This window comes from Empidonax traillii, unplaced genomic scaffold (genome assembly GCF_003031625.1).
Source record: "Empidonax traillii isolate 1590-97213 ecotype Southwest subspecies unplaced genomic scaffold, ASM303162v1 scaffold444:size1099390, whole genome shotgun sequence".
In the NCBI taxonomy this organism is placed as follows: Eukaryota; Metazoa; Chordata; class Aves; order Passeriformes; family Tyrannidae; genus Empidonax; species Empidonax traillii.
The window spans coordinates 1,034,932-1,055,866 of record NW_020955637.1 but is presented as its reverse complement, the minus strand read 5'-3'; the positions used below and the strand labels follow the sequence as shown (position 1 = coordinate 1,055,866).

Here is a 20,935-nt window from a genome sequence, read left to right as displayed (position 1 = left end):
TTGTTCCTAACCAGTGATCACCTGTTGTTCTTTCACCCTTTCCTCCTCATCTCCATGGCTGAATCAGTTATAACTGAGTTGCTGAGGAAAAGCCAGTCCAAAGTGATGACACACAGGATCAGTAGCTGTGGTGTTGGGCCTTTTCCAGTCCTTCTGGTCATGTTCTTGCCTTAAGTGAAGTTTTTGTTGGCATAGTGTCACAAATGCGATTTTTTTTTTGAAGGCTATTTCAATTAAAACAATTAAAAATGAGGAATAATATATCCTGTAACATTCCAGGGAGCAGGTGGAGTAAGGAGAGAAAGCTGCTGCTGATGGAACTTTGGGAGAAGACTGAGGGAAGTGGGAGGAGGGAAGTGTGTGTGAGGTCTTGTGGCTTATTGCTGTCCCTTCAGTGGACAGATTATTTAGCTGCAATGTTTTGATAGTCCTGTATTATTTTTTAAGATCACATTTTCCCCCAGAGATTTTAAAAATATTGCTTTATTTCCTTTCCAGGTGAAGAGGAATGGATTGTCAGAAGCCATCAGCCAGGAGGAGAGGAAGAGACAGGAGGTATCTCCCTACCCTGTGCTTGGGGCTGGTTGCCGAGGGCTGCTCTGTTGACAAGGAGAGTCCCTGCTTGGCTCCCTGCCCTGGAGTGAAGTGTCCCCTGTCCCCAGGAGAATAAATACACAAACCCTGTGTGTTGCTGAGGTGCTGTGTCCCTGCCAGGGGGTTCCTGGGCCCTCCCACTGCAGCAGGGCCAGCCTGGCAGTGGCACAGTCACTGCTGTGCCAGGGAAGGTGTGACATTAACCCCGAGATCACACAGGGAGGAGGTGGCACAGGGATTTTTAAAGGCAATGAGGAACAAAGAGCAGCTTTTCCAAAGGCCCTGAGTTGTAACTAGCCCTGTTGGACATGTGAGCACTGTGTCCCTGCTGTGACCTCTGTCCCTGACAGCAGTTGCTCTGCTGGCAGATTGTCACCCAGGCACTTACCTGTTCTCTCTGAGAATGGGCAATGGTCACACTTGGTCTTGAGTTGTCTTCAAACAGTTGCATTGAAAACTCTGAATACAGACTTCTTCAAAAAGTCCTTTTTTCTAGTGTTAAATCACTTATTTCTAAGTAAATGATGCAACTATCATAGAGGGGAATATTTATGTCATAATCTGTAGTTTGCATGCAAAATCTTTGCTTTGCACCCTTCCTCAACATTGCTTTTTTCTTAAGAAAAGAAAGCCCCATCACTAGTAAGTCCTTTCTTTCTCCCCTCTGCTTTGCAGGCAATATTTGAAGTGATCTCTTCTGAGCACTCTTACTTGCTGAGCTTGGAGATCCTGATCCGGATGTTTAAAAATTCCAGGGAACTGAGCCTCACAATGACCAAAACAGAGAGCCACCACCTCTTCTCCAACATCACCGATGTTTACGAGGCAAGCAAAAAGTAAGTGCAGCACTTCTGCATTTAAAAGAGTTGCACGTCTTTAAACATCAAAGCAGGTTTCTTATGGAAGCTGAAGTGACCATTTTACTGGTGACCATTTGTTCCAAGGCTTGCAAAGTGAAGCATGTGTCCTGGTGAAGGCAGGGAGTGGGCTCAGCTGTAGCTCTGTGCAGCTTTCCATGGATCTGTTTACCTGTGGAACACAGGAGTGTTGGCCTGCTTTCACAAAGGGGGGCTCAGGCTTCAATAAGGAATCGGAATATTTTTTTCTCTGTGCCCTCTTCTTTTGTCTCCTGTGTAGAAATTGTCCTGCTTGTAGAAACTGTGATTTTGAAATCTGAATTCTTTAGCATTAAACCCTCACGCACCTTTGTGGAACCTGTGACGTTTCGTGTTCCCAGCTGTGGGAAAGTCCTTTTTAGCATTTTCTCTGAAGGCCCATAAAGGCTGTGGGGTTTGGCAGCGGTTTGGCTTTGTCTTCTGAAGTTTTTGGAGTACCAGGGTTTTGTTCCATGGATGTACCTGGGAGAACAGAGGCTGATGTGTTGTGCCAGGTGCAAACCCAACTGAGGAGCTGTGGAACAGGCTTGGGATTGGCTGCGGCACCTTCCCTGTGTCCCCTTCCCTCTGCTCTCTCTCTTATCCTTGAGGTCTGGTGGCAGGAGCTGGGGGCTGGGTGACCCCTCAGCCACCTCAGGAGTGGTTGTACCCCAGCAGGGGGGGCAGGGAATGCAGATTATCAAAGTCTGGGTTTTCAAGGAAAAGTACTTTTTAAAGGCTTCTCCTTACGTGAAATGTGTGTTGGAAAAGGAAAGTATGATGGGGGTGGGGAGAGCAATATTTTTAGGGGAACTCTTAAAACCCTTTTGATTAATGGTCTTCAAAGGAAGTGGGAGGGGGAGAAGCAAAAAAAAAAAAAAAGGAAAGCATGGAAAAATACCACACTAGCCTAGAATTATAATCTCATTCTTTCTTGTCTGTAAAGTCTGATGGTTTAAGAGCTTGGCTTCTTTTGTAACTTGGAGTAAAAACAGAAGTTGTAACTCCTTTTTACGCTTAAATGAAAACATATTTTCTTTGCTGAATTATACAATACTGTTAAACTGTAACAAAACTTTGTGCTGACTTTGACCAATGTCATTTGTGTAAATAATGGAAGGGATTTTAAACCAGAAGCCTCTTTTTTTGGTATCTTCAAACTGTCTCTTTCCATTTTCAAGGTCCTTCAAGGTAACAAAATCTGTCCTTTTTTGATAAAAATGAGCATCTCTCCCATTCTGCAGTATTTTAAAATGTGTGTTAAAACTGTGTGCTTAAAAACATAAAACCTGAGCATGGGTGTAGTTACCAGTGGGTTTGGTTGTGCAGGCACAAGTTTGGTGAGCTGGAGAATTTGAGCTGATAAAAATACTTAATAAAAACCTTTAGTCAAAAGTGCTTCAAGCTTCTCTCTAGGAACTTTGCCTTGGAACTCCTTTAATGGAGACTCTCCAGAAGCACCAGGATAGGCCTGTGGTGCACGACAGGGCCGTTCCTGGGGGAACAAAGCTGCCTTTGTTGGGAGCAGAATGCAGACAGCAGAGTCCTCCCTGCTCTGGGGAGCTCACTGGAATGTCGAACAAAGACAGTGGGGCTGAATAATTTGGGCAGCACTGACTGGGTGTGTTTGTGGAAACCTCTGGGAAGGTGGCTTTGGAAAGCTTAAATCTTTCCTGGTGTCTTTGCCTGTGTGTGAGGTGTGGGAGCTCAGGAGTGCTGGACTGAACCCCCACAGGTGCAGGGAGCTGTTGGGTGGGCTGGGGGGGTGCCCTGGGACAGCTCAGTGAGGAATGGGCTGAGCAGTGAGAAATCACTGTCAGGGTGTGGGGCAGGAGAGGTCACAGCCCCCCAGGAGCCTCTCTGGGAAAGGAGCAGTCACAGGGAAATCAGGGAAATGTCTTGAGGAACGATGGTCTCGCAGGTTAAATCAGCAGGTTCCTAAGAGAAAGGAAAGCTTTAGCATTTGTGCCTCTCTGCCATCAGGCCAGCAAAAGGCAGAATATTTCTGTGGTCTCAGATCTGCACTGGCAGAAAAAGACACTAACAAAAGGATCTGGAAAGGCTCTCTTTGTAAACTCTGTCTTGATTTCTTTAGTGTGTGTTTGTGAGGGAGGTTTACAGCTTGTCTGAGTACCCTAATCCAATTTTCAATGTGTGAATATATGTTAGGAACCAGGTGAGCTTCCTCACAGCACTTCTTAGCACAAAATAGACCAACTGTGTTTATCTGGGTGTTCCTTTAGCAGTGAAGTGGGTGGAGGTTCAGCAGTTCCTGGGACTCCCATCTCAGCTTTCCTTGGGCACAGCCTGATGCAGAGGAAGCAGCAGCTTCTCTTGGCTGTGTCTGAGCCAGGTCAGTCTGGTTTGAGATCTGCACAACAAATGTGCAGCTTCGAGAAGGCACCAAGGTGGTGCAAGCCTGGATGTTTCTTTTAAACAACATAAGGGCAAGATGAGGGAAATCAAATTCTGACCTGTGATGCTGTTTGACTTTCACTTAATTGGATGTAACTTCAACTAGAAAAGTTCTGGAATTAACAGAAGCAGGTTCTTTAAATAAATTCTTCTGGTATTCAGCAAAAAAAGCATCACACAGCACAGCTAATTCCTAGTTGGTTAAATTGAATTTAATCACTCCATCCCTCAGTCCTGAGATGTAACAGAATACATCCTGAATTTATAAGTGAAAGGGTTTATGATGTGTCTGATTCACTGATTGTAACTAGGAATTAGCAGATTGGATGTGAAAAACCACAACCTTTGATTCCAACTCCAGTGCCTGATTTCCTTGTAGCACATATTGGGGGGTTGGACTTGGGGGTGCTGCTCCTCTCTGCCCCTCTATTCTCTTTTTTTTCTTTTTTTTTTTTTACAAGTTTTCTGCCATGCCAGATTTTTACGAGTCTTACAGTGACTGTGTCTGATGTCATTGATGAAGCACCAGATAAATTCTAAAAGTGGAAGTTGTGGCCCAGCAGGGTCCAACACCTTGTCAGGGTGCCATAACCAGCAGGAAACGCTGGATTTCCTCATTTCCTGAGCACAGTAAATTGGCAGCAGTGGGAGGTTCTCCCAGCTGTAAATGTGTCTGAGCAGAGAGTGAGGAATCCCAGTTCCCGGTGGGCAGGGGTGGGAATCTGTTGTGGTTCATGAGAAATTGCAGACTCTGTGACTTGGAGGCTCTCTTTTATTTCATTTTTTATTTGTTTTTTTTACCTTCTTGCAGCCCAGCGAGACTGGAGACAGCTCTTGCCCTCAGTGTTTGTCCCTGAGCTCTGGGAGCAGGGAGTGGGATGTGCCCCTTGGGGTGGTCCCGACACTCAGCCCAAACCCACAGTGCCAACTGGAAACTGTTGTGTTTTGAGAGGGTGGTGGGGGCAGAGGGTGCTGAGGACTCTGCCTTTCAGAGGTGACAAGGCTGTTCAAAAGCACCCCTGAGAGGGGCAGGGAAGGGGGAAGCTGAGGGAAGGGGGGCTGCAGTAGGGGGGGTGGTGTCTCTTTGTTTTCCATGAAATGCCAACACAAACATCAGCCAGTCCAGGTGCAGTTACTGTGTCCAAACTTAACAAAACCAAACAAAATCCAGAATGGGACAAAAGCCCCTGGATTGTTCTGAGTCTGGGACTGACGCAGTGGGGGCCTGGCAGCCACTCAGTGCAGTTGAGTTAACCCCTGTTCCTACACGTGTGGGTGAGCAGCTGCTGTTTGTCCTGCTCTCCTCTCAGGTGTGAGGTGTGTTTGCAGAACAGAATATGGAGAGCATCAGTGGCACACTCGAAAGAAGGTGACAGATTTGAAGAGCCACTCTTGGTGATGAGAAAACGGAATAAAGGGCTGAAATGAAATAAAACAGGTTTCAAAATATTTGAGCTTGATGTAGGATCACGTGTTCCAAGTATTTGCTTAATGTTTTCTGTGCTATATGAGAATTTTTAATGAGCTCATTGACTGCAGGGAGCTGAGGATTCCTGCAGTGAATCCTGATGCACAGAGGCCGTGGCCAGGGCTGCTCAGAGGTTGTCAGCAGCTTTGCATGTGTGAGGATTGCACTGTGTGTTGTGGGGGGACTGTGGGACCTGCAGAGCTGGTCTGTGTGAGCTCCTGCTCCCCAAACAGGGAGAGGTTTTAGTGAGTGTCGTGGAAATCAGGGCTCATGCTGTGGGAAAGTTAGGAGTGCTAAAAGGAGTGGGAAGCTTCCAGAGGCCAAAGAGACTTCCATGTGGGACAGCAAGCATGGTGAGGGGAGGAGCCAGCTGAGGATTTGGGGCTCTGGGTCCGTTTTCAGTGTTTGGTTCCAGGGTGGGTTGGGGGATGTGAGCATGAGCACCATGTCCCCCTCTGCCAACCATGGCTCTTGTCCTGGCTCAGCACTCACACAGACCTTGATCTCACTGAGCACTTCTGGTGTGGTGCTGCCTTTAATTGCAAGAGGAAATGTGTTAATGTGCGTTTGAAGTAGTTTCATTTCTTTTCCAACTCCATTTCTGGAAATTCTGGTCTGACCAGCTCAGTTTGGGTTCTGGCACTGGGAGAGTGGGAAGTGCCTCTGCCAACGCTGCTGCTGCTCTGCCAGGGCACAGCAGCCCCTGGGTTTCTGTCCTGTCAGGATTTCCCTCCCTGCCCTGCCAGAGGAGGGCTGATCTCACCCTGTCACCAGTTCCAGTTGTCATTCCTTTGCAAAGTCCTGGGTCGTGGCAGGTGAAGGGGTAAGTGCCGTGAGAGAGGGATGCCGTTTCCTTGCCCAGGTGAGCAGCCCATTTCCTCCTCGCAGGTTCTTTGAAGAACTGGAAGCAAGGCACCAGAACAACATCTTCATCGACGACATCAGCGACATCGTGGAGAAGCACGCGGCGTCCACGTTCGACCCCTACGTGAAGTACTGCACCAACGAGGTGTACCAGCAGCGCACGCTGCAGAGGCTGCTGTGAGCACCGGGGCTGCCAAACCACGTGGGGAGGGAGGGCATGCTCTGGAGTTGGGTGCCTGTGGTTCCCTGGGTGTGCTGACAGGCTGAGCTGTCCCTGCACGCTCCTCCAAGGGGATGGGCAGTGGGAACTCTCTGGGCTGCAGAGCCCAGCCCTGCCCGTGGTCACGGGGCAGTTCCCCCTCCTGCGCTGGCTCGGTGTCCCAGGGGCTTCCCTGAGTGTGCCCTCGTGGCCAGGGGTGGCAGCGCCTGAGTTTGATGGCAGTGCCGGCCTCAGGTGATCCAGCTCCTGCAAATCACACTTCCCTGCAATGAAACCAGGATTTCTGGGAGATCTAACCACTTGCACAGTTGTTTGGTAAAACACACCATTTAATCCTCTCCCTCTTTCCCCCCAGAGCCACCAATCCAGCGTTTAAGGAGGTGCTGTCCCGGATCGAGTCCCATGAGGATTGCAGGAATCTGCCCATGATCTCCTTCCTCATCCTCCCTATGCAGAGAGTCACTCGTCTCCCCTTGCTGATGGATGTGAGAACAGCTATTTCTCTATTTTTCCTTGACATGTTCCTTCAGTGTTAACGTGCTCTCCTACTCAATTCCTGGTTCATTCCAGTCTCTCTGTATCTTCTCCCTGTGCCAGCCCAGGGCTGCACGTCCTGTGGGTGATGGGGTTCTGCTGCATTTGTTTGCTGGCTGTGGCTGGTCCCTCCTGCTCCTGACCCCCATTCACACATTAAAGATCTGGACATTCTGATAGGAAAATTGGACACTGAAGGTCACATAATTTTGAAAGCAAGGAGGCTCCAGCACAGAAACTGTGTGTGGTGGAGCTCCATTCCCGAAGGATGAGCTCCATTCCCGAAGGATGAGCTCCATTCCCGAAGGATGAGCTCCATTCCTGAGGGCAGGGCAGCTGTGTGTGGGTGGCACTGAGCTGTCCCTCCCTGTGCAGGGACCCTGGAGCCTGGGACTGTGATGGCAGCACCAGGGACTGTGTGTGACAGTTCACACCAGGGCTCGTGGTGTGTCAGGTGAAGTGGCAGAGCCAGAGGAGGAGCTGGATCACCCAGCTGTGACCCAGGCTCAGAGTCCAGCTCTGTGGAGCCAGAGGCAGGACTGCTGATTTGGTTCTGTAGATTTGCAAATTGGGCACTAATTAATTTGATCACCTGGGATCATTCATGGACTCTGAGTTCTCTGTGAGTTGCAGTCTGTGCTGTGTGGTCCTCTGAAGTAACTCATGTTTTATTTCAGACCATTTGCCAGAAAACTCCCAAGGATTCAGCAAAATATGAGAACTGCAAGCAGGCTCTGAAAGAAGTCAGCAAGGTACGTTCCTAAGTGCTCACTGAAATTTTTCTCTGCAGAATTTTTCTTGCTTTGACTGTTTTCCTTCCTGACTCTCCTACTGGGGCTGGGCATTCCCGTGGCCCTTGAACATTCCTGTGCACTGTGAGGGAAAAGGGATGCTTTTCATGCAATAATAATGCAGGTGGGAGGAGCACTGAGGCTTAAAAACTCCACACTGCTGTATTTAGGAAGGGCCCCTGGGGATGGGTTTTCCACCAGAATTCCTGGTTATTACTTGGGAGAAGGGCCCAGACTGGTGCCACTGGTGCTGCCAGGTCTGTGGGTGGGAGGTTGTGTCCGGCTGGGAGGAGGGGAGTGTTTGGAGCTGATCATTCACCTGGAGCAGAGCACTGTGGCCCTGCTCAGCCAGAGCCTGGCCTGGACCTCTGTACCACTGCCCCCCCTGAGAACAAACAGTTCCCATGTCCTGGGGACTCTTGGGGTCAGCCCCTGGGGCCGTGGGGCAGGGTGGGTGTGGGGCCAGCCCTGGGCACCCACGGACACTCCCTGTGGGTGACCCAGCCTGCAGTGTCACTGCTGGGGGCTGTGCCTTTCCTAAAGGAGCAGCAGTGGGTGTTGCAGTCCCCGAGCCCAGCTCAGCCCCTGTCTCGTTGCAGCTGGTGCGTCTGTGCAACGAGGGCGCTCGGAAGATGGAGAGGACGGAGATGATGTACACCATCAACTCCCAGCTGGAGTTCAAAATCAAGGTATGGGCAGGAGGATATTTCGGGCAGTGGAGCAGTGGAACTCTTACCACATTGTCGTACCCTACAGTGATTCTTGCAAAGAAACAATCTGATGTGTCAGGGCAAAAATTAAAATTTTGGTTAAGTATTGTCATTTTAAGTAGAAGGTGACACTATAGCACAAGGGAATTTGAATATATACTGAAATAAGAGTATTCTTTGCTGTAAAGACTAAGCTGCTGTGAGGATTTTGGCATTAGGAGGTGCTGCTCAGTGCTGAGGTGTTCTCATGGACCTGATGGGAAAGGTGTCCTGGGAAAAGGCTTCCAGGCCAGGAAAGGACCCTGGGAGTGTCTGTCCTTCCCCTTAAGGGTGGGACATCTCAGGTCCCACCTGAGATGTATTAAATTTTTTGTATTAAAGAAATCATCTCCAGTCAGTCTTTGTGGTAGGAGTAACCAACACACACACAGGCAGCCGGGGGTTTATTGGACTTTCAAGATCTTTCTTCACATACATTTATTGTTTTCTATTCAATGTTTGCTGAAATCCCATTTCTGTCATGAGTGTCTGACACTGTCACACAATGAGGATTCCTCTGAGAGAAGATTGTTTCATTATCAGACATGGAGTGAGTGGAGGTTCGTGGTTTTAAAAGTGTGGCTCCTGTGAGGGTCAGGCTTTGGGGAAAAGCTGTCTCCAAAAAGGGGTTTTCAACTTGTCCAAAGGATTTTTATTCTCAAATTTTGACTAAAAATTGAAACAATACTAATATTAATGTAGAGCAACGGCAACAACAAATAAAACACTTGTGGCCAAGTGACATTTGCTGACAGTGGTGATCCCAGACTCAGGTCTGTGTTGAGCCCAGCCTGGTGCTGGGGCTGAGCCCTGTCTGGTTCCATCAGTTCCCAGTCCCAGGAGCCCCTTGGGGGTCCCTGCCCTTCCCTGGGGACGGGGCTCTGTCCATCCCCTCATGGGGCAGCGACAGCAGCTGCCTGGGCTTTGTCCCTCTGTGCTTCTGTGGGAGGTTTTCCCCTCGTGATCCAGCTCCAGCCTGGGGTGGCTCAGGCCCTGTCTGGCGGGGGGAGTTGCCAGCTGGCAGAGGAAGCCCCAGCTTGGCCAGGGCTCAAGGCATTTTTCAGTTCTGAGAGCCTGTTTTCTGTACAGGGAGATGGTGCACGTGATGTGCTCCTTTGGCAATTAAGGGAAAATTAAAGTAAAACCGAGCTGCCTCTGGAATAGAGTCAATTAGGAAAATGGGATGAACTCACTTGGAGTACAGATTAGAGGAATTTTTAGTTCATCCTCAAATAGAACTTTTTAAAGTATTTTTTCCTTGTAAACCAATCATCATGGGGCTGTAATTCTGTTTTATAACCATTATAAATTAGCTAAAGTATTTCTGTTCTTGCCTAGCCAAACACAGAGTGTTTGGGGATTTTTGTTTATTGTTTTGATAGATGTAACTGTGGAGAATTTTGTGGGAGCACAAGAGAACCAACTCAGATCTTGTGGCACATCTCTAGAACTGAGTTTTTAATCAAGGTTCAGAAGTTCTAAAATGTTTCATCTTCAGCACCAGAGAAGTTGTGGGGGGTTATTTTTGGGAGTTACTGTTTTGTTCCTCCAGGAGCGGGGTCGCAGTGCCAGGGGTTGGGTTTGGCCCAGCCCCGTGGGCAGGGACAGACAGGGCTGGCTCAGCAGAGGGACTCTGGGATGCACAGGGGGAAGGGGCTGACAGGCTGCAGGAAGGGTGTGTTTTCAAAGCATGGGAAAGGTGCCTGAATGAGGGAAAGCAGGCAGTGGTGTTCATCAGTGTGGGCCCTCGCTGGGCACTGTGTCACGGTGCAGCCTCAGAGAGGGGCTGTGTGAGCAGGACACGCAGTCCCACATCTCCCTGTTCATGCACAGAGAAACAAAAGGGCCTTCTCTGGGCTCTGTTTCTCCTGCACTTGGGAATAATTTGGATTAGTAAATCCAGATCTTCACATCAGGCAGCTCAGCCCCTCTGTGGCTTTGCTGCAGTCCAGAGTCCACAGGTGCCTCGGGAGCCATCGCTGCTCTGCAAACACATCCCTGGAAGACAGGCTCGATTTTAATGCCCTCAGGAGGTCTCACAGTCTGTTCCACCCCAAGTGTGATCAGTCAGGTCTGTTCATCTTTACTTTGGTGAGCAATGATCAGGTGCCCGAGTGATTCCCAGGTATTTGCAGCTGTTACCTGTGTGGTGTAGAGTGATGGAGGTCCCTTAAACCACAGTAACCCTTTTGTGATCTCTCAGCTTTGAGTTCATTCAAGCATCTTTTCCAAATATATCATACTCTATTCTCTGAGGTTTTAAAATACCTCTACATTTGAAGGACTAATATGTGATTTCCTTGCCCTGCAGCCCTTTCCACTGGTTTCCTCCTCAAGGTGGTTGGTGAAAAGGGGTGAATTAACGGCATATGTGGAAGACACTGGATTGTTTTCCAAAAGAACCTCCAAGCAGCAGGTCTACTTCTTCCTCTTCAACGACGTCCTCATCATCACCAAGAAGAAGAGGTAAGAGCTTCAGCAGTGTAAACCTGCCTTTGTGTTGAGCTCCCCGAGTCCCAGCGGTGACTTTGACACGGTGGTGGCTGAGCAATGAGTGCAGGAGTTATTTGAGTCTGTCCATCAGCCCCTGGGTACAAATGACGAGTAACTGGTCATTAAACAGGATTTACTTTTGGCAAACACAATTGAAATTCCAAACTGTCAAACCAGTTAAAAAATTCATTCTTGATGCCTTAGCCAAGGGAGAAGTTTGGGAAGGATAAAGGAGCAGGAATGTCCGTTCCCCTCCACTCTTCCACGCTTGGGTGGTTTTTGAGGATGGTGGATGTGGTACAACTTCCAGCAGTTGCCATTTACATTTTTATCGCTAGATTTGAGGGGAGGTGTAGTAATTGAATTGAATGGAATTTAAATCCTCTGCTGATGCTGTTGAGTAACACTTGAGAGATAAACCTTATTCCTGAGGCTGGGAACTGTTCTGAAGGACTATTTTTACATCTGGGTTGGCCGGTTCAGCCAAACCCTTCTGTGGGACTGCAAACCTGTAATTGAAATAAATGTTGAGGAATGGGGTATGATGTAACACTTGGGAAGAAAATGGTAATTTTTAAGCAAAGAGAAACCAAAATGAAGAGGGAGCATTATTGAAGTGGAGGATTTTTGTAAAGCTGGAAGAAATGTGCACCAGTTGCTCTGAGCCCCCGATACCCTGAGCACAGAGCTCCCCCTGCCCAAGGGACAGAGCTTGTTAACAGAGTTTGGGCTCTGGTGAGCTGTGCTCCCACCCACAGTGCTGCTGTGGCACCCAGCACTGGACAGAAGTGTTGGTTGCTAGTTGAGGTTAAATGTTGGTGTTTTTCCTGGAGCAGTTACACTTCAGAGGATGCTTAACATCGCAGTAAGACATCACTTTGTGCTAAAAATAGAGCGCTGTGAGCGCTGCAGTCACAGTTTGGTCCTTGCCCAGAGCCATCCCCAGCCCTGGCTCGGCCCATCTCACACTCTGTCCTGGCTCCTGTGCTGGGACTGCCCAGGACAGGCTCTGACCTGCGGGGCAGCAGCAGCTGCTGCTCTGTCACACTGGCCCTGGGAGGGAGGGAGGCAAAGGGCTGCTCCCTGCTCAGGAGGGGACATGGGAACTTGGGATGTGTCATTGTACACAAGGCTTTGGAGAGCAAGGAAAATCTGCTGCTCCCCACTGCCCAGCTTTTAGTTTATTGGGAATGTTCTGTCTGTCAGTTGTCCTTGTAGCTCCTCCGGTGTGTAGACACAATCTGACTCTTTTTCAAGGATCATTAAAAGAAGATTTAATACTTGTAAGGGTTTAATGGGGTATCTTGGCAGGAGCAGTCAGTGCTGGCAGGACAAAGGTCAGTTCTGCCTGGGAATGTTACCTGCCAGAGGGTCAGTGCTGCCTGGGAATGTTACCTGCCAGAGGATCAGTGCTGCCTGGGAATGTTACCTGCCAGAGGGTCAGTGCTGCCTGGGAATGTTGCCTGCCAGAGGGTCAGTGCTGCCTGGGAATGTTACCTGCCAGAGGGTCAGTGCTGCCTGGGAGTGTAACCTGCAATCCTGTGGTTTGTCTGAGGATCAGCAAAGGCAGCACGAGGCACTGTGCGGGCACCAGAGGCACAGGGGGCAAAGGGTGAGGGCTGCCCTGCCCTGTCTGATCCCACTGGTTTGTGGGATGGAGGTAAGGAGTAGGAGGGATTTGTTAGGGTTTCTCTCTGTAAGATGCAGTTATGATTAGCTGTGCACATGTGCAGACTAGCTGATAATTAGCAAGGAATGCATTTATTATTCATTACACAAGTGTGTGGACACACTTCTTTCTCAGGTGCAAGGCTTCCAGGTAACGATTGCAGCATTCCCAGTTCTTCCTTGGCTAAGCAGGAGTTGTCCAGACTAAAATACTGAACTGGCTTCTTTAAAAACACCCAAACAAAACCCACCCACCCCAGCCCACCTTTCCCTGGCTCAGAGCATCAGAGCAGGACAGGTTCCAATAGGGGCACGTTCTGTGTCCATCGTGCACAAAGCTGTTCTGCAAAAAACCAGAATATTTCGGTATTTAATTGGCAGAAGAGTGAAACCCCCCACAGAGCCCAAGTAAGAGCTTGGTTTTCACATCAAACACAGTGGCAGGAGCTGTGTGGAGCTCATGGAGGTGTGGGAAGAACCGTGCCAGACTCTGGAGTTAAATGTGGGTTCTGTGGCGGTGTTTGCATCCAGACCTGCTGAAAAAAGGCCAGGCATTAACCTGGGGTGTCTTTCTTGCCCTCTGTGCTGCAGCGAGGAGAGTTACAACGTCACCGAGTACTCGCTGCGGGACCAGCTGGTGGTGCTGCCCTGCGAGGAGGAGCCCGCCAGGAACGCGGCTGCGATGGCTCGGGGCTCTGCCGGCCACCTCTTCAGGCTGCTGGTGCTCAGCAACCACGCGGGGGACAGGGTGGAGATGCTGCTGGGAGCAGAGACACAGTGAGTAGAGGCTGCACTGACGGGGGGGGGTGTCCCGGCTGGTCCCTCAGCGGGGTCAGAGCTGTCCCTGGGGCTGTGTGGGTGCAGGGCAGGCTCGGGAATGGCTGAGGACACTGAGGAGGACACTGTGCCTGCTCCCTGGCACTGAGCTGTGCTCTGCACGGGCAGCAGGGACAGTGGGATAGCCTGCTCCTTGTTCCCATGGGCAGGGTGAGCAGCAACAAGCAGGGCCCTGTTTGTGGGTGCCCGGCGTGGCTCTGAGGGCCATTGACTTCCACACGACCCCCCCAGCACTGAAGGAGTCTGTTTGTTTGGGGGCAGCTGGAGGAGGGACAGACACATGAAAGGGAGAGCTCCAGACATATCCCTGCCTGGAAAAATTGATAGTTTTAGGTTTGCTTTCAAAGTTTAGAATAACCCTGAAAGAAACTAAAGATCATCAGTGCTTTCTATTGAAGAACTCATTATGAAGGCAGCAGATGATTCAGACTTGTTTGGAAATGCGATTTTATTGGGGAAAAAATGCAAGACATTTTTAGTTGTCTGGACTTTGAATGAAAAGACATTTTGTTCTGCAGATTTATTATTGATTTGTTCTGTACTGTTTGCAGTATAAATAGTAGATCGTCACTCAGAGGAAGAGGCTCAAAAGAATTCCTGTATTTAAAAATTACCTATTTTTGTAGTCTTATACTTTGAGAAGGATGGGAAGGGAATCTCCAAGGCCCAACTGTGTGGGTCAGAGTGCCTATGGAACAGGATTTTGTGCAGGTGAAACTGAAATGTTTTCTCTGACACAGAGACTTCCACCACAGTTGTTCAGTTTTGTCACATCACGTGGTGTGTGGCTCGTGAGGACAAAAGCAGCAGAGTTAGGTCAGCCCTTTGCACGGCCCTGTCAGTGAGGCACAGAACACACACAGGTTCCTCACGGGTGCTGAGGAGGTGTGTGCTGAGCCTGGAGGCAGGAAGGGGTCTCAGTGCTGACATTCTCAGCACCATGATCCGGGACATTGGGCTCTGTTTGCTGCCCCACAGGAGCGACAGAGCGCGGTGGATCACGGCGCTGGGACAGGACAGCGACGGGCCCCACACCGACAGGACCAGTGAGTAACCCCTGTGGGACTGGGGGAGCTGGAGGGGCGTGGGGGAAGGGGACTCTGAAGGGGGGACTTGAAAAAGAAGGGGTGTGTGTGCTTTAATGAGGTGCACTGCCCTGGGGCTGCTTTAACAGCCTGGCTCCTTCCTCCCCAGCCCTGGCCCAGGTGGAGATCATCAGGACATACACAGCCAAGCAGGCCGATGAACTGTCCCTCCAAGTGGCTGATGTCGTTCTGGTCTATCAGAAAGTGAATGACGGTGAGTGAGGGTTTGGCTGTGGGTAATAACCACCTCTGCAGGGGGATCCAGCGGGAAGAAATGGGTTCCTAAAGCACGGGCCTACACCAGCTTCAAGAAAAGCCTGGACATTGGGGTCAGTTTTCTAAAGGACAGGCTCTGTTGGGCAGCAGATGAGCAGAGTATAACCAGCTGCAGAACGTGTGTGCTGCCTGGTTTTGACATGTCCACAGGTAAGAAATGGCAATTATCTAAAACTAAGGAGCTCAGACACTCTGGTGAGTGCCAGGGTTGTCCACGAGAAGCATCCCCAGTCTGAGCAGTGCCATGGCCACGGCTCTGGCTCAGGGGGTTTGCTGAGGTTTCCCACAGGATCAAGCCCCCAACATCAAAACTGGTTCCTGTGTGGACATGCCTGTGACTCCACTGATAGCACTGTGTGCTGGCACAGGGAGGCAGGACACTGCCAGCACTGGAGGGATAAATCCCAGCTTGATGTTACTCAGTGTTACATATGAAATCCAAGATGCTGTCACTTGTGCTGCATTGCTCTTTAGATTGCAGTGATATTATAGTCATTATTGCAAACTATATTTTAATTACAGTATAAAAAAACCAGTGAAATTGTGTAATACATTTTGCATAGAATTTCTTCCCAAATCTACCTGTATAAAAATCTGCCCATATAAAATCTCCTAATCTAGTCCTTTACTCAGTGCCAAGGCAGGTGTATAATGAGTCAGCCCAGTGCAGGGCAGCCAGGTGACAGTGCCATTCCCGTGTCCCTCCTGTGCCCTGCAGGCTGGTACGAGGGGGAGCGGCTGCGGGACGGCCAGCGGGGCTGGTTCCCCTCGGAGTGTGCCAAGGAGATCACCTGCCGGGCCACCCTGGACAAGAACATGGAGCGCATGGGGCGCCTGCTGGGGCTGGAAACCAACGTGTAGCGTGTTCCTGTCCCACACCACGCTCTGCACCGGCTGCTGGGGCTGCTGTGGGACGGGGGCACCGGAGCCCACCCCCACTTCACCAGAGCACTGACGTTTGGATACTCCTGTCCGTCCTGCTTTGCCTCCCCAGAGCTCCCAGCTGAAGCCTGGCTCCACCAGGAGCAGACTGCAGGTCACAGCATTGTCCTGGGAGCTCAGCTCAGCATCCTCTGACCTGTGTTCCAGTGCTGACTTCAGTTGCTCTGTCCCTGCCTCCTGTTCAGCTCCCTCCGTTTTTAATCACCTTGCCTTCCCCAGAACTGCCCAGGACACAGGACAGCGGACACTGACCCGGTGTGGAGATGAACAGCAACGCTGGGGGTGTCCCACAGAGCTGCAGGGGGACAGTCCCAGTACCAGCCAGGGTGTTAATGGGATATTAATGGGATATAATCCCACCTGTGACAGAACCTGCGTGACCTGAACTAGAATAACCAGCTCTGCACTTCACAAAGGCCGATCTACCTCTCCAGTGCACATCCAGGGACAGCCCCGGCCTTGGCCCAAGCAAAGCTGGCAGAAGCTCCAGGAAGAATCCAGAGCTGTGCCTCCAGCTGGGGTGGGCTCTGACAAACACTGTGAGGCGGCTCAGACTGTCTCCTTTCAGTTCTGCAGTGGTGGAAGGATTTCTGAAAGCAAAAACAAGGTACCACACTCTGCAAAGTAGACGGTGCTGATCCATCTTGGCCCAGGTATTTTAGCAGGGAGTAACTGCTGGGAAAGGGGCTGGTTTGTTTCTGGTTTCCTCAGGTGTTTAAGGCGTCCCTGATTCAGTTACTGTTTCAGAGCAGGGTTTTGATGGGCTGCAGGGACATGAAGTACTTTGTTCTGGGGCTGGGGGGTTTCTGCTCTTCAGTACTAGAGATCAGTTCTTTCCCTGTTCTGCTGAACCTTTACCGTGCTGTGGGACAATGAGGAGCTGCAGTTTCGTGGAGGGGCTGAGCTCACACTGACTGCACCCCTGGACCCCCACAGCCCTGCCCTGCCTGGGAGCAGTGACTGACACAAACCCTCACCACATCCCCACCAGCTGCTGCCTCAGCGGGCAAATAAATTCCACTCACTACAAACAAGGGGACAACCTGGAGAACAAGGCTTGCTTCTTGTTGCCTCCTCACCTCTGAACAGGGCCTGGAGGTTGTTTTATAGTCTGTAATACGCTGATTTCATGGGTGGGTGAATTGGGTGTTTGTAAAGATGTCTGTCTCTAACAATTTAAACTGTATTAGGAAGGCAATAATTTTGTACAAAAGTACTTACCTGGACGGTCTGACAGTGATTATACAGCCTTGTAAATTAATTTAAAAGAGGACTGATAAAATAGTAATGATGGAAACTGTAAATTGAACAAAGACTTATTTAACATAGTTAAAAGACTGCTACTGTTTTAACAGATTTATTGTATACAGGCAGATGTTTAACACATAACTGAATGTATAAATCCAGGCATTAATTTTATTCAGATTTTTTTAATACCTTGTATATATTTTTCATACCTAGTTTTTCCAAAAATGCTGTAATGTTTTTTAAAGATGTTTTTCATTTTTCCTATTGTTGGACACAGTTCTTCAAGAATTAAAGACTTCTATGATTTTATAGGACAACAATCAATAAAATGCTTTTAAATCCTTACTAAAAAAAAAGCTTTGAATTTTTTTTAAGGGCATTTCTTAAAATGCCAGTTGTTAATGTCAGTGCTGTCAAAGAAATTAAACCTCTTTGGGAAGCTGCGGCATTTTAAATGTTCCTGTCCTGTGAACATAAATAGCACCATCCTGTGTCCTATTTCATCTGCCACAGATCCGATTTACCTGTCTGGCCTTGAAGCCATGGCCTAGAACACAGGCCTGGGAGAACATCTGATGGCTGAGAGACTCTTGGGAAGCAGGAGATGGAAAACCAGCCTTCAGCTACCTCAGTTACACTCAGCAGGTCCACCCGCTGCTGTTACTGAGGGCAGTGGCATTAATTGCACTGCACACCTCACTGACAGAGGAGGAGGGTGACTGCTCCACCACTGCTGCCTTGGACTTGAACTCTGAATCCCAGCAGAGCTCAGAGAGCTTCAACATTTAAGGCATAACAAGCAATTTCCCTAAATGTTTGTATATACAAGTTTTCAAAACCTCAGGGGTTTGGGGTTGGGTTTTTTCCCCCTTATAGCAACTGCATGAGCTTTTCATTAGCAAAAAATAAATCATTGAGAGCAAGTCGGGTCTCAAAGATGAGCACTTCTAATTGCAATTAGAGCCATCTAAAAAACTCAACCCTTTCACACCCTGTGCACTCTGCCCCTGCACACACCCACGTGCTCTCCTGCCCGAGGAGGTGGACAGGGCACCAGCATCTCCTTTTTAGTTAGAAGGGGACTTGACACCAGCATCTCTCTTTTAATAAAGTGCCCAGCAGTGACAGAATAGAGGTGGGAGTTTGTTAGTGTAAAATTAACTCTCATTTTCGGAAGGCCTGGAATGTGCACCCCTTCCTTCTGACTTCTAGAGCCAGGCTTTAAGCAAATAAAATGCTTAAAAAATAAAATGCCCTCAGTTCCCCGAATCAAAGGTGAGGTGCCCACGTGTGTCTGTGAGCTCCTGAGGGCCACCCAGCACCTGCTCAGAAATCCAGTGCCCTCTGACTCCAGCCTGTCTCAGCATCTCCCACTTGTGACACATGGGAACAGTTATTAATACTTTCTTTTCTGCCTCCTCCTATCAGCCCTACAACATCATAAATCAGACATTTTTATCCGATGAACTTGTAAGACATGCTGTGATGCAGTGCTGCTCTTGACTGCTGTGGCAAGGAGTACATTTGTTCCCATTATGCAAAGCTAATTTGCTGAAAATAAAAAGGTAAAAATAGCACACTTTAGTCAACCTACACACCCTGACAGAGCGCAGCCTGTGCTCAGCATCACTCACAAGCACGTCCCTTACACTCTGGACCTGCAGATTATATTCACAAAGTTGTTTTTTCCACTGTATATTCTGTTCCTAAAGAAACACAGGGAAAACAAATGAACACAAGTATTGGAAATAAATCTAGAATAAATTTTGACACCAAGATGGAAGAAATCCAAGGATTTATCTGCAAATGATTTTTATCAAAACTTCACCCCTGGAATAACGGTCTTTACATCACAAACCCAAACACAGCACCAGACAGACTAGTGAGGAAAACTATCCCAGCACAAAGCAGCTCACCTGGCATTTGGAACAGGCTCAAACTCTGAAGAACAGAGGCTTCTGGTACCTTTCCACTTCTAAAAGTATGTTAAGCTACATGTTTCAAGCCTAGTGAGAAGGCACAGTCAGTGCCATAATTTAGACATGAGTCACTTTTTAAGGACAGATCCAACATCCCGGCCTGTGACCCCTCGGGTGTTCCCTCAGGGTGGTCCCGATCATTCCAAACATCATTCCAACTTCAACCAACACTGCCCTTCTCACCCAGGCTCTGCTTCTGCTGCCATTTCCTCTTGCTCTTTGTGTTATCAGTTAAAAACAGCCATCATTTAAGTACTGCAAAAACCAGAGACAAGGAGAATAAAGCAGGTACCATGTGCCAGCCTGTACTTTCATGACTTTTAATCCAGCACTGCCAGCAACAGCATTATCACCACTCTTGCATCAATAAATCCAGTCTGCAATGGGACCAGCCCCCTCTGCTGTGCTGTAGCTCCTGCCCACACTCGCACCCCACTCTGGGCACCCCGGTACACCCACTGCCCCTCAGCGCCGGCGCCATTTTGTGCCCTCCTCCTTCCCCGCGCCGCCATCTTGTCCCTCCTCCCCGGCACGACGGCCCTTGTCCCCAGCACCAAAATCACACACTGGAATGTACTCCACTCCCTTTTCCACACAGTTATCAGTAATTTAACCCCTATTTCCCCCTGCTTTGATCCCGGGGCTCACCTCCAGCAGCACCATGGTTCCTCGCCCCTCAGAGCGGCCTGTCTCCCGCACCCCCCTCACACAGCCGGGACCTTCCACAGCTCCCACGCCCGACTCTTCCACAGCTCCCACAGCTCTCACTGCCGGGATCTTCCACAGCTCCCACAGCTCTCACCACTGGGATCTTCCATGGCTCTCACGGCTCTCACAGCAGGGATCTCTCACAGTTCTCCCTCACTCCCTGCAGCCACCGATGCTGCTTCTCCCTCCAAGTCCCTCCTGCCCTCAGAACCCCCAGGGCAGGATGTTCTTCCCCCTCCCTTCATTATCTAAAACACCTGTGGATAAAACCGTTGGCAGTTGGAGGCTAAACTATATATTGTTTTCAGCTGTGGGGGGAAGCAATGAGCCTGACATCCCCCATCCCTCGTTAACCCAATGGAAAGCACCTTCTGGTCACTAACTTTGACTTATTTCTATTAAAAAAAAAAAATTAATTTCACCTGATCCGTGTTTTCTTCAATAAAGCCCATAAATCCTCCCAAGCTTGATGATCCAAAGTCATTTTTGCACAGAAAAAGATCCCAAAACCCAAAGAAGAGAGAAGAGTTGTATTTCCAGGCAAATAAAAGGAGACACAAGAGCTTCATTTCTTGAGGATAAACCTCGAATCCTAAACAAGCTTTGTTATTCAAATGTTCTTCCATAGCTGGAAATCATTCAAAACAGAATGACATTCAGAACATTGAGAACAGATGAAATAGCACTTTAAAGAAAAAACTTTTAATGTAATAATATAACCCATACATGGACTTCAAAAAAAAAAAAAAAAAAAAAAAAAAAAAAAAAAAAAAAAAAAAAAAAAAAAAAAAAAAAAAAAAAAGAACAAAAAATTTGAATGCAACGAACCTTAAAGCATATTCCACCGTGCCTTTTATCTACCCATACTTCCTGTAAGCTGCAATTTCTGTCACTAGTGATGTTGGATGGGGACAGAAAGTGAATAAAGATTAATTGAATGGGATGAAAGGCAGAAGAAGAGAATATTTCTGAAGATTTCCTCCCACAGTACAAATTAAACAAGTGTTTTCAATTTTAGATTAATTAAGCTGTAATTACCTTCTGTGGAAGTGCTGGTGAGCAGACTGCTGCACAGCTGGAATAACACAGCCAGTGTAATTGCTCACTACCCCCAATTAAAAAAAAAAAAAAAAAAAAGGTCTTCTGGATGTTTCTCCTGGTAGCAAGAGCAGTTTGGGTATTACTAAGC

General features: G+C 48.7%; 1 protein-coding gene across 3 annotated transcripts in view; it reads left to right on the top strand.

Moving 5' to 3' along the window:
* Positions 1-15,936, top strand: part of ARHGEF26 (Rho guanine nucleotide exchange factor 26) — a 23,066-nt gene extending 7,130 nt beyond the window's left edge. For 2 of the 3 annotated variants that reach the window (XM_027894861.1, XM_027894862.1), the window contains exons 5-15: positions 499-555; positions 1,270-1,430; positions 6,241-6,393; positions 6,792-6,921; positions 7,648-7,722; positions 8,361-8,450; positions 10,822-10,976; positions 13,263-13,448; positions 14,487-14,554; positions 14,703-14,807; positions 15,588-15,730. In XM_027894861.1, coding sequence (XP_027750662.1) covers positions 499-555; positions 1,270-1,430; positions 6,241-6,393; positions 6,792-6,921; positions 7,648-7,722; positions 8,361-8,450; positions 10,822-10,976; positions 13,263-13,448; positions 14,487-14,554; positions 14,703-14,807; positions 15,588-15,730 — 1,323 coding nt within the window. Of the gene's footprint in view, positions 1-498; positions 556-1,269; positions 1,431-6,240; positions 6,394-6,791; positions 6,922-7,647; positions 7,723-8,360; positions 8,451-10,821; positions 10,977-13,262; positions 13,449-14,486; positions 14,555-14,702; positions 14,808-15,587 lie in introns of all 3 variants that reach the window. The other variant, XM_027894860.1, reaches the window with a different exon arrangement.
* The last annotated feature ends 4,999 nt before the right edge of the window (positions 15,937-20,935 follow it).